The following is a 15,264-nucleotide window of genomic DNA, read 5'->3' as shown; positions in this document are numbered from 1 at the left end:
AATGTACACTGCAAATTGTTCTTGTAAAGCTCTTTATATGTTTCAACAACAACAAAGCAGGTTCTCACCAATAACAAGTAAAATAGTTTTAATGTATTTGATGAGTGAAGATTAATAAAACAACAAAGCAAGAGCTAAAGGATAATGTCTTTTGTCTGTTGTCTGGTGGTGGCATTAGTATGGGCGGTACCTCCAGTCTGATCTTGATGGTCTTGCGCTCGGTACTCCATATCCCCACTGGCAGATTCATTAATAAACAACAGTAATGAATCAGAATCATATTTTTGGATATAAATGAATAATATTTAGATTAGTAGAGTGTGTTGACTCACATCGTCCAAGCTCATGCCTCCTCCATACATTCGACCAAAAGTGCGCATTGGACCACCTCCAGCGTAACCACCAAAATGTTCAGGACGAGAAGAAGAAGAACCTCCTCCACCACCAGCGCCGCTAGGTCCAGCAGCTTCATCAAGAGGTGTTGCTGAATCTATTGCTACCTCTTGTCCACATATTTCATGAGATCTCCTGGCTACACGATCCGCAACACCGTTCTCAGCAAAGGTAACGAATCCGAAACCTCTATGTCCACTTCTCTTTGGATCCTGTTTATAAAAAAAAAGAAGATGAATATTTTTAATGTGTGTTCACACAAGCGTTGTCTCTCTGTAACACTTATATAAGCTAACCTTTGGAATATAGGCATCTTGAATACGGCCAAATCTACCGAAGTAGTCACGGAGATCATCAACGGATGCTTCTTGAGGAAGGCGTCCAACAAAGATCTTGTTACCTATTCCCCTCGTTGGTTCAGCTCCTAAGAGTAACATTTTGAAGATTATTCCCTTTTTAAATATTTTTGAATAGTATATAGAGAGCTGAGAGTCTTACTTCCATAGAAGGAAGCGGCATTGTCATAGAGGGTAGGAGCACCGAGAGCAGCGTATCTTGTAGCTGCAGAGATGTAAGCATCGTAAGCTCCGTAACCACCTGGAGCTCCAAACCCACCTGCTGCAACAGCCACGGGTGGGCGAGGCATTCTAGCAGCTGGAGGTGGCGGCCTAGGATGATCGTCGTCCTTTGGTGTTGCTCGATCAACAGCAACCGTTGTGCCTCCCAGATCATGTGTGTCTTCCATCAGTTCCTCCACTGAATCTGAAGTCACAAAAAAAATAAGTTAAAAACTGTGAAGTTTCTTTCTCATTAGTCGTCCTAAAAAAAAAAGTTCTGTCTTAATAATGTTAAACACAATTGTGAAGGGATATTAAAACTGACCAGAAGTAGCGAATGTGATAAACCCAATTCCTCGGTGTTCCTTGGACTTGTGGTCCTAATAGACAGACAATGGGGATGAAATCAACTCCTCAAAGTGTTGGCTATCATCACTTATCAGACACAGAGTTAGATAATGAAAGATTGATTACCTTAGGCATGTATAAGTCAGTGATTTCGCCATACTTTTCAAAATGTCTGCATAAGAGTGAGTACACAAAGGAATGATTATATAATACTCTCAACAGTTATTAGAAACCATTCTCTAAAAAAAAAAAGCAAACCTTCGGAAATCAGATTCAGAGACGGAAGGAGGGATACGAGCAACAAAGATCCTCGTCACCTTCTTTGCAGGCTGTCTCATCTCTTCCTGTCACAAATCACATTACACAACAACCCTCTTTGAACTACCACTATAGGAGATTAAAATAAAAAAATCACAAACTTCATGGAGACGAAACGAACCTTGGGTGTAGCAACTTTAACTTCCAAGATTCTGTTGCCTAAAAAGTGTTCACCTTTCAAAGCCTCCTACACGCGAATTCAAACAGTAAGACAGATATATACCAATCGACCAATGCAACTAGAGTCAATTTTCACCTTAGCATCTTGAGATGAAGCAAAAGTGACATATCCAAATCCACGAGATCTTCCGGTTGATCGATCCTAAACATCAAAAACATGTTCAGATGGTGATCATGATTAAAAAGAAAGTCAAAATGACAAACCTTCATGACGATACAATCCTCCAAGTCACCAAATTTGGACATGTAATCCTTAAGCCCATCTGAATCAATCTCCCACGGGATCCCCAGCACCTACACAAAGCACTCATTCAAATCTCACCAAATACAAAAAAAAAAATATATATATATATATCTCGAAAAATCAAAGCTTCATGCAAAGTAAGAAACCCCAAAAGTACCACAAGCTTCCTTTCCATCAGATGAGATGAGCAACGAGATCTGGATTAGGATTTGAAACCCTTACAAAACTCACAAAACCTCTCTTCTCTCTCCCCACACCCTCTTAATCTCTCTCTATCTCTCTCTCTTTCACACTCGTCTCCTCCTGCAAACCACACAATCACATCTCTTTCTCACACAAAAATTATGAAACACTAAAAATCATCGTTTTTTTTTTAGATTATACGGATCCTCTCCGATAACAAACTCAATCATCCTTAGATTCATCATTGCGAAAAAACTCACACACTGACCTTACAAATCTATCTCGCTCGCTCCCTCTCTTCCCTCGGCGAATTCAGACACAACCTTCTTGTCTGGATTTGGTTCTTTCGAAACTGAAACTAGTTTGCGATAAAACGTTCCGCGATTGGTGACACGTGTTTATCCTAACCAAGCCCGTATTGTTATTTTATAACTTTGGGCTTTTAGGTCGTCCTCTTACTGGGCCTTTTAATGTTTGCTGGTTTTATAATTCTGATCGAGTATCCTCATGTTTGTTTATTAGAGCATAATTAACGCTGACTCTTAGATAAGGGTCTAACAAAAAAAATTATAAATTAATTATGGGTCCCACAAAATTTTAAAATCTCACATCTTCTACCTCTTATGCAAGAGGCGAAACAACACAACTCTTAGCCCGTTTGTGGGCCTCACGTGCCTATGATTGGTCAGTTTTATTTTTTTTTTCTTTCTTTTTTTTATTTCTGACAAGAAAAGAAGAATAATAATAAAAAAAAATATTAAGATCCCTTTAGGGATAATCATGCTCTTACATACACATTTCATTATGACGCAACCAATGTCTTGCTCAAAAATTATGTGATTTAGGTTTTAGTTTGGTACTGTTTCAGGTTCATTGCTTTTTGCAATTGCAGCTCACAGTCAGTTTTGTTCTTTACGAGCATTCAATGTGAGTGACATATTATTGACATCTTTCTTTTTAATGGTTCCAGCAGGTGAAAAAGAATAATCAAGCCGTGGGAAGAAAATTATATACGAAAGTTAGTTTATCGGGTCACTTTGGGACCAGCTTGCTCAACCACATTCAGTCCTCTTGAAGCTTTATCCTCCACCAGATATACAACAACAAAGTATGCATGTATAATGTATCTGTCTATCACCTGAATATACTCGCTCATTAGTTCGAGGTATTTTTTTGGTTACCAACCAAGTATTCCTCAGTGCAAATACAAATAAATGCTTGCACGGGTCATGATTGTCAGGGTAAAAAATAACTATAACTCAAGATCCTATTACACGGGTTTTGGTAAACCAAATACAACCTCCTGGTGCTGATATATATATACGATGTTGATGTGAGCCTCTCTTATATATAAGTTGAAATGTTAAATACATGGTATTGTTTCTTATTGTTTAATTTATTTCCAAACCTTCCAAGAACCCGCGCGCGGAATAACCTTTGAATACAATTCTAATTCAAAATTGGTGAAGGTTGGTGCATCTAAAAATGGTAAACGGTCGATATTAAAATAATAAAAGATAGAAGTCACCATGCAGTGTGATGGTCGTTTTTAATCATTGACCAATACTTGGGGTGGAAACAATCAAATGGTTGTCAAAATAATGTCCGTGTGAGCTGTGAAGTAACTAGACCCATTTCACTTCTACGGTTTCTTTTATTTTTCTTTTTGATAAAAAATAATTAAGAAATATTTATTGAACTTTTTCTTATATCTCACGTCATTTTATTTTAGTTTTGCATCCAGTTCACACCGTTCTAACTCACCTAAATTTGTACCTAAAGTACAAATCTCTCATTTACTTTGGTTTTAATTCACACCATCGTAGTGAACCACCCTAAACCCACAGTAATACGGACCTAGTTTTAATTTTCAACTTAGTTTTGTTGGCAAGTCACGGAACCTTTGACTATAAGGCATTGGAAAAGTGTCTACATAAATTGAGATTTCTGGTACCATCTTACTTGAATGTTGACAACATGTCTTTAAATTTCTTGTCATACCATAATTCTTGATGTGTCTTGTCGTAATAAGTGGTTTAGGTTTGCTAATTATTGCTTATCGATCAAGTTTCTTTCTACTGAAGCGATATCAGATACGGACCATACGGTATGTGATTAGTTTCTTTAACAAACTCAAGAGAATTAAAAAACTTAAACTTTGTTTCATGAAAAATCATTTATAATATATTAAGAGAAATCAAAATATTCCTTATTCCAGAAAATGACTAAAGCAAACTATAAAATAAATCAAGATAGTACTTTTTCGAAACCAGAATATATATAAGGCCAGTTACGGAAAAAAAAACACAGAATATAAATTAGTTAATGCCAACTACCAATTTATGATATTTTTGTAACAAAAAAAAACAATACAGTATTAGTAGATGATAAAAATCTTGAGCATGCACATGAATACATGATGTTAGTGGTATACTTTCACACCAAAAAAAATAAACTTAAAAAAAAAAAAATCTTGAACACATATATAAACACAGTTTATGCGGGGAGGAAATCACTCATCTTTGACCCAAAAAAAGAAGGAAATCACTCATCACCCCAGCAATACAACCATTTTAAAATTTATTTTAAGAAATGATTGATATTCACAGCCATATAAAAACACTTCACGTTAGGAACAATTTGACAAAATCTTCCATCCGATCTTCGCTACTTAGAAAAACGCGAACCACATGGTAGTTTATTGATACAAACGTGTAGAACTACGAATCCAATTATCAATTGTCCAATATACAAAACTATTTGAAGAAAAACAAGTTAACATCACATATTTATTAATTTTATCAAATAACATAATTGAAATCATATATTTTCTATAGTATTTCAAAGTCGGGTCATGATGGTACACGTCTGTACATATGATAAATCATACTGAGATATTTGAACAAATATGTAATTTGTTTATTTGTGTGCCATAATAATATTTCAATAATGGGATTTTATTAGAAGAAATAAATAGAAATTTTTTCTTATTTAAAAAAAAAGAAATAAATAGAAAAGCGCGTGACGGCAAAGATGAAATATCTTACAGCAGTCTTCCTCTTCGTTCTCACTTCTCACCAGCCACGTTTTCTTTTATTGGCCGCTATATGTTCTCGTGGCCAAGAGGAATTACAAAAATAAATAAAACAAAAATATACAGTAATGGGTTTACATCACGTGCATAAATTCCACAAAATACAGTAGTGTTCACAAGAAACTTCGCATACTTTTTCCTTTTTACAGAAAAATGAAAATAAGAAAGAAAAAAATAGAGAGTATATATATCAAAACAGAGGAACTAGGGTTGTAGAAGAAAATATAGACAAACTAACTGTTTTTTTTTCTTTGCTTGAGCTGTAAGTAATGAAGTGGATTCGTGGAGAAACAATAGGTCACGGGAGCTTCTCCACCGTTAGTTTAGCCACCACCTCTGGAAGCTCGACATCATCATTCCCAAAGCTGATCGCTGTGAAATCTTCCGGAGTGGTTTGTTCCGCCGCGTTACGGAACGAAAGAGACGTGCTTGATGATCTCCGTGACTGCCCCGAGATCGTACGGTGTTTCGGAGAAGCAACGACGGTGGAGAACGGGGAAGAGGTGTACAACTTGTTTCTTGAGTACGCTTCCGGTGGAAACTTGGGTGACAGAGTTAAGAACTCCGGCGAGGCGTTGCCGGAATGCGAAGTGCGTCGGTTCACGAGGTCGATTGTTAGAGGGTTGTGTTATATCCACTCGAAAGGGTTTGCTCATTGCGACGTGAAGCTTGAGAATGTTTTGTTGTTCGGCGACGGTGGAGACGTGAAGATTTCTGATTTCGGGTTAGCGAAACGAAGGGGTGAGAACGTGGCCGAGATCAGAGGAACGCCTCTGTATATGGCGCCGGAAGCGGTAAACCACGGCGAGTTTGAGGCTCCGGCGGATATATGGGCGTTGGGATGCTCTGTAGTCGAGATGTCGAGTGGCGAAACGGCATGGTGTTTGGAGGAAGTTACGGACGTAATGTCTCTGATGGTTCGTATTGGTTCAAGTGATGAAGTTCCGACAGTTCCGGTGGAGTTGTCGGAAGAAGGAAAAGATTTCGTGAGGAAATGTTTTGTTAAAAACCCGGCGGATAGATGGACGGCTCAGATGCTTTTGGATCATCCGTTCCTAGCCGTTGATGATGATGAAAATAGTAGTGGTGGTTCATTGAAGTGTGGCGAACAAAAGGCTTCGGCTTCACCGAGAGATCCTTTTGATTTCCCTGAATGGAACTCGGTTCAATCTCCGGTTACGGTTTGCTCACCGGTTTGTTATTCGCCGTTTAGTTGTTTGGTACGTTCGCCGGAGGTGAGGATCATTGGTTTGGTCAGCGAGAATGTACCTGATTGGTCGGTGTCGTGTGATTGGGTCAACGTCAGATAGTTTAATTAGTGGAGATAGACGAAGTCATAAGAAGGAGATTATTATGGCGTTAATTAAATAATTGACGGTCTTTATTTAATCTTTTGTTAATTAGCTCGTTGACTACTGTAAATAATATCAGATTTTTTTTTTTTTGAAAGAACAGAGTTTTTGCCATAGTTCTGCTACACAAATCAATGTCTAATAGACTAGAGATTGTTAATTGTTTTGGCATCGACTAAAGTCTCACCAAACCTGTATTTTATGGACTCACAAGCTCACGTATGAAATATTCCAAGCGGAATGATTTAGCATCTATTCGATTTAATTTTGGGATTAAAAAGGCCATGGATAGGTAAAAATCTGCCTTGCAATGGACGGTTTTTTGGTTTGGTTTTAGTTAAAGTCAACCAACCGAACCTGTGGCCTATAGACTACTAGAAGTTGGCCTTTTAGTCCATATTTTAAACTCAATAATTGGGTTGAAAATTGTGTTATTAGGCCCAATAAATTTGAAGATCGAATTAAGTGATTAGAGTGGTTGAGTGGCGACAAGAAATGCATAAGGTCAAATCATATCAATATATTGTTTTATTTTTTATAAACCATAGTTTACATTGACGTGGTTAGTGGATACCATTCTGAATTTCTTATGCATATATCACCGAATCTCCTAATAATTTTAGCAACAAAATAATAATCCAACATAGTATTGTTATTTGTCTGGACAAGAGGAAACGTCGAGGATGACTAGGTCTAAATACATGACATATCTATTTTCTATGCAATACATCAACAAATCCACATGGGAGCGATAGAGAATAATATTCTAAACACCAAGTCCATGATTAACATATACGCCCACTAATTAATAAAAAATCATCACTTTAAAACGACCAACAGAATCCGAACAAAAAGAAAATTCATTTAATCAAAGAAAATTTATTTAATCAAAGAAAATTCAAAAAGTAACAAGTCTCAACCAAACCCCGTGTTTTAATTAATTATCATCATTAAATCTCTATTATGTCTCTTGAAGAGAAAAAAAAAACTTTTTTGCATTCACTTCACCACCTCTCTTTCTCTCTCTCTCTCGGCAAAAATGGAGGTATGTGGATTCCTCTGTTCCTCTTCGTGATTTCCATAAACCCTAAAACACTTGTTATTTCAAATGCAGGGCTTTGATTTCTTCACGCAACGCTTCTTCCTTCTCTTGATCACAGCCTTCTGTTTATCATCTTTTGTTCTAAGTCTCCAGGTTCTTTTCTTTCTCTCTACACCATTCTCTTTGAAATCTCATAACATGTTTTCAAGAACTAATAACAGAGAAGTTGAATTTGACTCTATGATTCATAGATGGGGGAAACATGTAGTTCAAGCAGCCGATGCGACGCCGGTTTGAGTTGCCAGAGCTGTCCTGCAAGTGGTAATACCGGGTCTACTTGTACCCGGATCCGACCTCTAAACCCGACTTCCAAGGTATCATTTCACTTTCTTTACTGTTCTTTGTTCACTTTTAGTATTTTTCTTGGGGGTGATGATGAATGGAAAATAATGGGAATGCATGTGGTTTTGATGATGAGTAGGTGAATGGTTTGCCGTTTAACAAGTACTCTTGGCTAACGACACACAATTCGTACTCAATCACGAGTGCAAAATCAACAATTGGCTCATTCATCATCTCTCCAAGGAATCAAGAAGACTCCATCACCAATCAGCTTAAGGTCTCTCTCTCTCTCTCTCTTCATTCTCATACTTAGATTCTTTTTTTTTGACAAGTTCCGTATTAGAACTATTCTTTTCTAATTTAAGAATCTGACTTACTCTACAAGTTGTTGTTGCTTAGGTTTGAATAATAAGACAATGTCTGCTTTATTAGTTGGTGGCTTTTGTAATGAAACTTTTTTTGATCAAATATCAACTTTATCATACTTTTCCACGTGTAAAAACTAAAACTAACAGAAAAAAACAAAACACAACTCAAAACTCAAGTGCTTGACCTTGTCCCCCCTCCCAATGAATGTTTTGGTTGCAGAATGGTGTGAGAGGGATTATGCTCGATGTCTATGACTTTAGAAACGATATATGGTTGTGTCATTCAGCAGCAGGGTCTTGCTTTAACTTTACAGCCTTTGTAAGTTGCACTTGCATTTGAATTAGCTTCCATAACAAAATAAATTATTTTAGTTGAGGTTTCAACGTGCATTAACGATGTAGCAACCTGCTGTCAATGCGCTCAAAGAGATCAATGACTTTCTTGAGTCAAACTTATCTGAGGTCGTTACAATCATCCTGGAAGATTACGTTACATCTTCACGAGGCTTGACTAAGGTATATAATAGTACATTTGACACATATTGTTTTGGTAGTTTTGTATGCTAAGAACCAATCATGTTCGGTCTTGTGTGAAGGTGTTCAAAGCATCTGGATTGAGTAAGTTCCTGTTTCCGGTTTCGAGAATGCCGAAAGACGGTAAGGACTGGCCTACGGTAAATGATATGGTGAAGCAGAACCAAAGGCTTGTGGTGTTCACTTCCAAGAAGGGTAAAGAAGCTTCTGAAGGTCTTGCTTACCAGTGGGATTACATGGTTGAAAATCAATGTGAGTTTTTTTGTAATGATCTTAGTGAAATCTTAATTAATGACCAGACTTAACAAGACTATAATATATATATGTAGATGGTAATGATGGAATGAACGATGGATCATGCACGAACCGAAACGAGTCACCTCCATTGGATACGAAGTCTCGTTCTTTGGTTCTACAGAACTACTTTATAACCAATCCGAATGCAACGCAAGCATGCGCGGATAATTCATCGCCGCTGATCAAAATGATGACGACTTGTCATGAAGCAGCTGGTAAAAGGTGGCCTAACTTTATCGCGGTTGATTATTACCAGGTGCTATTTTGATATTCTACAAGCTTTGTTTTGTTTAGAGAATGTGTTAGTGCTAATTGGAATGTTTAATGACTACAGAGGAGTGATGGTGGAGGAGCTGCAGAAGCTGTAGACGCAGCAAACGGTCGTCTGACATGTGGTTGTGACACTTTAAGCCTTTGCAAGGTTAGTTTACTTATTCCTTTAGATTAGTCTTTTTTGTTACATTTCATTGAGGTAATAATGATGAATGTGTTATATATATTATTACATATGAACAGTCAAACGCAACTTTTGGAACGTGTGATGCTCCTCCTCCAAAGGCAGCTCCGAAACCAGCAGCAGGAGGAGAGTCTACACGAGATCCGAGCGATCTTCCGGCGGGTAATGCTGTTTCAACAGGAGTTGGATTGGCTTCTCTCTTTATGATCTCTGCGGCGACTCTCTTGTTGTGGTGGTAGTTTGTCATTGAAGCTAATGTTTGTACTAATATGACACAAAATGATTTAGTTTTCACCCACGAAATGAATTATTATTGTGCAACGGAAACAAACTGAGGAATGTTTGTAAAAAAGAGTGTAATGAACTCATAAAGTAGCAAAGCTGTTGTCATGGTTACATATGTATAAGAACTCTGTTTTCTACCACCCACATTGATATGCTAATAACATTTTTCAGAAGCTCTTGCAACACGTTGTGGTACCACATAAGCTCCGATTACGATAATTCATTGAACGGAGGTGACACCACAAAAGTGACTTATTGATGATAGGTAGGCCCAGTGACATTGTAAGCCACAACTTTTGCTCGTGGAAAAGGGGTACCTCTGTTTCCCACAAAAGCTTTCTTTCTTGTTTATTATGTATATATAAACAGAGAGCCTCATTGTTACTTCTTCATCCTCTCTAGAAAACGTTTGCTTCATCATACTAATAAACTTCTTCTTATCTCTTTGGTCTCCTCCTTCTTCCCAAGCTTCACAATCTTTCTCAGCAACATGCTCAAGGATTTTCAGGAGCATAGGAAAATCCAGTATGTATATATGGTTGATCCCACTTTGCTTCTCATAAGTTTTTTTTTTGATCTTGTGTTGTGATGATAATCTGACTCCAAGACCGAAACAACAACAAGTTCTTATCATTTGTTTGATGGTATTGATTTGGTCTTTGGGAGTTGGATTATCATCACAAGACTAGATCTAAAAAAATTAGAAGCAAGAGAGATCAACTAAATACACATTGTGGATTTTCCTCAAGGTGATAAAAGTCTAAGAAGATTGAATCTTCTGAGTTTTATTCCGAGTAAATGTTTGGTGAATACAAGTTCAAAAAAAAAAAAAATAGACAAAGTTGTAAAGAGTGAGGGATCAAGAAGTCGTAAAGTAGCAAAAGCTGATACAATGGGTTATTATATCTTAACATTGACAGAGGCACAAGAGAAGAAAGCTACATTTTGTAGAAAAAAAAAATATCAGTGCAGTTCACCGACAGGAGCTTCGTTGAGCCAGAGGTTGTGGATGAAGTCATACAACTCGGCGCTCACACTAACCTGTAAAGTTTTTAAGTAAAAACAATTAAAGTTTATTTCTCTCTCTGAATACCAAAAAAAAAAAAAAACAGGTTCTCTCAGCTCATGGTGTTGGTGTTTTATTACCTTATAAGGAGTAGGGTTTAATCTTCTCATATGATCAGGTCTCATGTTCTCAAGCTGTTTAATGCAACGGCTTCTTATCTCTTTCAATGGCTCCAGCTCTTCCCTAGCTTCATCTTCACAGACATAAGTTAACCAACAAAAAAAAAACATTATGAGAGTGAGTCATTTTGTCAGCAAAGTAGTGAGATTGAGAAGTCAGGTGTAATAACCTGCATTTCCACGCCAGTAACATTTAAGAAGCTCTTCCACACGTTGTGGCACCACATAAGCCCTTTTCGATTCATTGAATGGATGACGGCAAAGCAACCTCTCACCAACCTTGCAAAATCCAGAAAAAAAAAAGATTCAAAAGACTTTTAAGACAAAACAAATCTTTCAAGGCGCCTTTTTTGCTTTATTATTACCTTAGGTGGTGGTTCGTTCTCTCCAGTCATGATATCAACTAGAGGGTAACCCTCTTTTCCGAATAATCTGTAAGTACGCTTCTTACATGGTATAGATACCTGAAAGACCAGATGCAAAAGTTCTATTATCAAAGAAGAAACTTTTTAAAGTTGAAAGACCAGAGAGTCAAAAACCTTAGTAACATCTTCAGAGAGTTTGATCCGAGGCTGCTTATTGATCTCCACGAGTTTGAAAACACAGCCTAACGCCGCTTGTGAATAGCAAGTCACTAAGTTGGTTCCAATTCCAAAGGCGTCTACTTCATGACCCTAAAGCCACATTCCATCAAAGTGAGGAAACAAAAAAAAACATTTCATAAGGTTTAAGGTGAGTGAGAAGTTACCTGTTTGTTAAGAGCATCGACTGTCTCTTCGTTAAGATCGTTACTCGCGGTAATGATCATCTTACCAAAGTCAGGCACGTTAAGCTCTCTCTCTACGCCGCAAAAGAACTTCCTGGCCACGGTAGAGAGATAAGCTAAGTCACCTGAATCAAGCCTAATGCCTACTGCTTTGTATCTGCATATAACAGCCAATAAAGTCATGAATCTTGAAAAGTTAAAAGACAAAAAGATCATGAGTGGAAGTTTTCTTAACACACCCCAGTTCATTAAGTGCTAGAGCAACAGCACAGAAGTTAGGGATTCCACTTTTCATGACATCGTAAGTATCAACAAGCGCAAGAAAGGCGCTGGGGAAAGCCAGTGCGTAGGATGTGAAAGCTGCAAGCTCGCTTTTGTTTGTCTCAGAGAAGATCCCAGACAGTGCAGATGAGTTCTATTCCATTCATACACCAAAAGAGAGATTATAACGAAATGAATCAAACTGAAACAAGTACTACACTCATAAGCAAACCTGAATCTTGGCTAGGCATGTTTGGACCAGATTGACGAAATCTTCACAAGTGGTTTTCCCATCAGAGCTTCGAAGCGCTTTGCCAACAATCTCATCAAGGCTCTACAAATCAACAATGTAGAGGATTAAAGTTTTATAACTCATGCTTTCGATGTTTGAGTCTTAGAGAGTTTGGCTTACTATACCATGAATGAGCTGACAAAAGCATGTGAATGTGTACCACGGAGAGGTATTCCAAACAATTTTCCCGCTGCAACATTGCTGCCATAAGAACAAAGCAAGTAAACAAACATTGCTTCTATAAACAGAACAATGACACTGGTAGTAGTAATAAGACCATAAGACATGCCTGGTTGCATCAAAGCCTCCAAGGTAGCAATACTTTGATGCGCTTATTGCACCATCAGGTCCCTATAAACAACATAAGAGAGATAGAGAGATTAAGCAAACCAAACCAAAACCAACAGGTCCCTGTAAACAAGTAACAGAAGGAAACCTGAGCTCTGCGAGCACCAAACTCAAGCAGAAGCTTAGATTTGCCAGCAACAAACCGATGCCTTGCTGCGTTGGTAGCAACCAGAGACGCGTAGTTGATGAGATTCAGAAACGGAGTTTCCAACAATTGCACAACCTAAGCAAACCAAACTGATCAGAACCTAACCAATCAAAATCAATTCAAAGCTAATGAGATGAAAGACAAACAACAACAACAACAAGAACTCACAGCAACAGGACCTTCGATTCTGAGCAAAGGCACTTTAGGAAACACGACAGATCCTTCAGAAATAGCATAGACTTCAATGTCGGAACAATCAAGCCCACGAAGGTAATCACAGAAAGCTTCCTGCTTTTCAACATTACCAAAAATAAATAAATAAAAAGTAGACTCTTTTTTTTCAAAAAAGGAGAGACCTTTCGTTTTGTTTGGTTTTGATTACCTCACAACCAGGTAAAGAGTGACGAACGAAATCGATCTCTTGGTCGGTCAAAGTGAAGTTAGCGAGGAACTTGATGCATTCTTCTAACCCGGCGAAGATTGTGTACTCTCCACCAAATGGGTTCTTACGAAAATACAAATCAAACCTGATGAAGGATGATGATAAAAGTCTCAGACTTTCGATTGATTGAGATTTGAAGAGAGAGAGGGAGACTAACACGGATCGTTCGGATTGTTTGCCGGCTTTCCAGTAAGCATAAGCCATGGTGAATTGGTAAAGATCGTTGAGGAGTGGAGTCACCATCGGGTTCGTCGGTTTCTCCACGACCCGACCCGCTTTCTGTTTCTTCCCATCGTCAAACACGTTGTTCCCTTTCGTCTTCTCCATTGATTAAACTCTGTGTTTTGTGAGCTGCGATTATGTTTGAGGTAAGAGAATGAGTGAGTGAGTGGGCACTACTTATAGATTCTTTATAAAAAAAAAAAAGAGTTGGGCGTGAGAATCACGACAAACTTGTCCCCAGGGTTCAAAGTTCAACTCCAGTCTTCTTCAACCCCATATCTAAAGTTAAAAAAACAAGATTTTTCAAACTTTTTTATTTTTTCGACCAAAAGAAAAGACTCGAGTGGGAAAAAATAAGATTGTGCAGATGGGTTTTACAATGCTCAGTTTACTAGTATTGGGCCAGCTCCATTATCTTGTGTATCCTATAAGCCTTGTATATAAGCTTGTTTAATATACAAGGCTTTTAGCTAATAGGCCTATTCTTCATGTAGGTCATCATGGGCTAAGTCCATTATGTTGGTCATGTTGTGTAGCTTTGGTTTATTGGACAAGACTGATATTTCTGCCGGAGATGGACTAAGTTTTTGAGATGGAAGTTGTCTTTAATTTCATCCCTTGTTAAACTAGTTCAGTGTGCATCTGACAAAATCTAGGTTTCTTTTTATAGAAAAGTTGCACAAACCATAAGGTATCGCTTGTTTAATACGGAATGATCAACATCATCTTCCTGATTTGTATATTTCGTAGTTGGTGTTTTGATACTATGCTACTCTATAACTCTTATGATAAAAAACGCAGCCTTTTGAATTCATAAAGAACTATGAAAGAGATTGAATATGGAGAAAAGTAGGTATGAGTCACAATTTGTACCCTAAGTTGGATGGTTCCCATGCTTATCACGTCTATTTTAGATGGACCACGGTATTTATCTATTTCTGTGAAATTTCTAAAGTTGTCAAAACAAGCAAAAACTGGAATTAAAATGCCTTTACCCATATTAGAAACTCGTGAGAGTTTTTACCATTTAATCGACACCAAAATGTGTCTTTTAGACATATTGGGATGTGAAAACACCTTTTATTCTTCAAGGGTTTAGACTTTGCTGGTAAATTCAGAAATCACTATCGTTTTCTTATTGACTAATCAATACTACTAATAAAAACCTCGTTTTATGTTAACTATAAGTCTCAAACACTGCACTGAAAGCAAGTTATAGTAGTGTTTTAGATGCTCGTGGGATTTTATTAATACTAATGTTATGCACGGTTAAATTTATACTCTTAAATGATTTGATCATAAAACTGTAAAATAATTTTCAATAAAAAAAATTATGTTAGTCAAATAATCTAAAAACATGATTAAGAGATAGCTGTATTCATAGAAAAGTTGCATTTAGATTTGGACTTCTCTGTAAAATAGCCAAGAAATTTATGAAAATGTCTGAGAAACATTGTTTTGTAACATTTTTTCATGTTCATTAACAATTAAATTTTTTGAATATTTTCTATTTAAGAATCTATGGCGATTTAAATTTGACCTTGCATAAAAACTGGTTCTCACAAATAGATTTCACACATGAAATAAATTCGTACATTGGCTAAAA

At 37.3% G+C, this 15,264-nt stretch overlaps 2 protein-coding genes and 1 pseudogene across 3 annotated transcripts; 1 reads left to right on the top strand and 2 right to left on the bottom strand.

Annotated features, from left to right (window-relative positions):
- Positions 1 to 15: 15 nt before the first annotated feature.
- On the bottom strand, positions 16 to 2,615 carry LOC108855266 (uncharacterized). Of its 2 annotated transcripts, XM_018629036.2 has the most exons (12): positions 2,492 to 2,615; positions 2,198 to 2,343; positions 2,001 to 2,090; positions 1,873 to 1,938; positions 1,738 to 1,803; positions 1,557 to 1,642; positions 1,425 to 1,470; positions 1,276 to 1,330; positions 892 to 1,155; positions 690 to 817; positions 333 to 605; positions 16 to 237 (listed from the first exon to the last, which is right to left on the bottom strand). In XM_018629036.2, the coding sequence occupies exons 2-12, from the start codon at positions 2,213 to 2,215 to the stop codon at positions 175 to 177; spliced, it is 1,155 nt and encodes a 384-aa protein (XP_018484538.1). In that variant the 5' UTR covers positions 2,216 to 2,343; positions 2,492 to 2,615; the 3' UTR covers positions 16 to 174. The 2 variants fall into 2 exon arrangements, with proteins under 2 accessions (XP_018484538.1, XP_056856200.1); XM_057000220.1 differs by lacking the exon at positions 2,198 to 2,343 and having other exon boundaries at positions 2,492 to 2,512.
- A 2,920-nt stretch (positions 2,616 to 5,535) lies between these two features.
- Positions 5,536 to 10,134, top strand: LOC108855027 (uncharacterized; annotated as a pseudogene).
- A 610-nt stretch (positions 10,135 to 10,744) lies between these two features.
- On the bottom strand, positions 10,745 to 13,988 carry LOC108855024 (nicotinate phosphoribosyltransferase 1). The gene is made up of 15 exons (XM_018628708.2): positions 13,890 to 13,988; positions 13,594 to 13,787; positions 13,377 to 13,521; positions 13,163 to 13,282; positions 12,935 to 13,069; positions 12,788 to 12,849; positions 12,624 to 12,699; positions 12,439 to 12,540; positions 12,185 to 12,360; positions 11,928 to 12,102; positions 11,719 to 11,853; positions 11,545 to 11,643; positions 11,350 to 11,458; positions 11,141 to 11,253; positions 10,745 to 11,035 (listed from the first exon to the last, which is right to left on the bottom strand). The coding sequence occupies exons 2-15, from the start codon at positions 13,761 to 13,763 to the stop codon at positions 10,958 to 10,960; spliced, it is 1,695 nt and encodes a 564-aa protein (XP_018484210.2). The 5' UTR covers positions 13,764 to 13,787; positions 13,890 to 13,988; the 3' UTR covers positions 10,745 to 10,957.
- Between the last annotated feature and the right edge of the window lie 1,276 nt (positions 13,989 to 15,264).

Source organism: Raphanus sativus, unplaced genomic scaffold (genome assembly GCF_000801105.2).
Source record: "Raphanus sativus cultivar WK10039 unplaced genomic scaffold, ASM80110v3 Scaffold2436, whole genome shotgun sequence".
NCBI classification, from domain to species: Eukaryota; Viridiplantae; Streptophyta; class Magnoliopsida; order Brassicales; family Brassicaceae; genus Raphanus; species Raphanus sativus.
The sequence above is the reverse complement of the archived record's forward strand: the minus strand, read 5'-3'. Positions and strand labels throughout refer to the sequence as shown.

What these genes read in the sequence shown, in the direction of transcription:
- LOC108855266 (XM_018629036.2), bottom strand. An exon ending in TCTGAATCTGATTTCCGAAG is followed by an intron (nt 1,471 to 1,556) that starts GTTTGCTTTTTT and finishes ACTCTTATGCAG; the next exon opens with ACATTTTGAAAAGTATGGCG. An exon ending in AAGATGCCTATATTCCAAAG is followed by an intron (nt 606 to 689) that starts GTTAGCTTATAT and finishes TTTTATAAACAG; the next exon opens with GATCCAAAGAGAAGTGGACA.
- LOC108855024 (XM_018628708.2), bottom strand. Translation starts at nt 13,763, where the DNA reads ATGGAGAAGACGAAAGGGAACAACGTGTTTGACGATGGGAAGAAACAG. An exon ending in TCGATGCTCTTAACAAACAG is followed by an intron (nt 11,854 to 11,927) that starts GTAACTTCTCAC and finishes ATGTGGCTTTAG; the next exon opens with GGTCATGAAGTAGACGCCTT. An exon ending in AGAACGAACCACCACCTAAG is followed by an intron (nt 11,459 to 11,544) that starts GTAATAATAAAG and finishes GGATTTTGCAAG; the next exon opens with GTTGGTGAGAGGTTGCTTTG.